Raw genomic sequence first — 737 nt, forward strand, 5'->3', positions numbered from 1 at the left:
CCCTGTATTTTGCTCTCCCATTAGATTGCTTTTTTGTAACGATTTATTTGCTTTTTATTTTTTTAGCCCTAAATCTCAGGTAGCCGTATCCAAGGTAACAGCAGTAAAGAGTCCATATCTCCACATTATCACTGTTTTTGCAAGTTTCATGCAAAACTTAAGCTGCTTCTGCATGCAACACAATGCTGGTCATTTATTGTGCTTCACACAGCTCTGGGGTGGTTTCCCCATTCGCCACCACAGTTTGTTGGCTGGGAAGAGCAGGTTTGCTTTCCCAAGGACACATTCAGACTAAAAGATCCCTCCCCCCTTCCCACTCCCCCAGTTGCCCCAAACACATGGGAATATGCATCTCAACACCAGGTCCAGATAGTTCACTTGCCTACAGGAGCCCAGTGGCTTCAGTAAAGTCCCATGATTGCAGCACCCACGTCCTTGGAAGGTCTTCGGTCCTTCACCAGGAAGTTAATCATGCTCTCCGACTTGATAAGCAAGTTGCAGCCCAAAAAGAAGATGCCAAACATCACAGTCAAGGAGAGGACGCAGAGGACAGCGATCTGCACCACCCTGGTGATGAAAAGGCTCCTCTCGTCTGGTGCCAGGACCAAGGAGCCGCCATCAGTGGCCAGCACTGTGCTGGTCCCATTGCAGCAGGCCAGCAGCATCCCCAACCCCTGAGTCCTGTTGGGGTCACTTGCCTGCTCCAGGAGTGTCTGGTTGAAAATGGATCCATTCAT

The 737-nt window shown here is 49.5% G+C and overlaps 1 protein-coding gene across 1 annotated transcript; it reads right to left on the bottom strand.

Annotated features, from left to right (window-relative positions):
* Window positions 1-401: 401 nt before the first annotated feature.
* On the bottom strand, window positions 402-737 carry RPRML (reprimo like; the record flags this gene model as incomplete). Its single annotated transcript, XM_079327951.1, has 1 exon — window positions 402-737. One exon carries the CDS (start codon window positions 735-737, stop codon window positions 402-404), a length of 336 nt encoding a protein of 111 aa, XP_079184077.1.

Source organism: Erithacus rubecula (assembly GCF_903797595.1).
Source record: "Erithacus rubecula genome assembly, chromosome: 27".
NCBI classification, from domain to species: Eukaryota; Metazoa; Chordata; class Aves; order Passeriformes; family Muscicapidae; genus Erithacus; species Erithacus rubecula.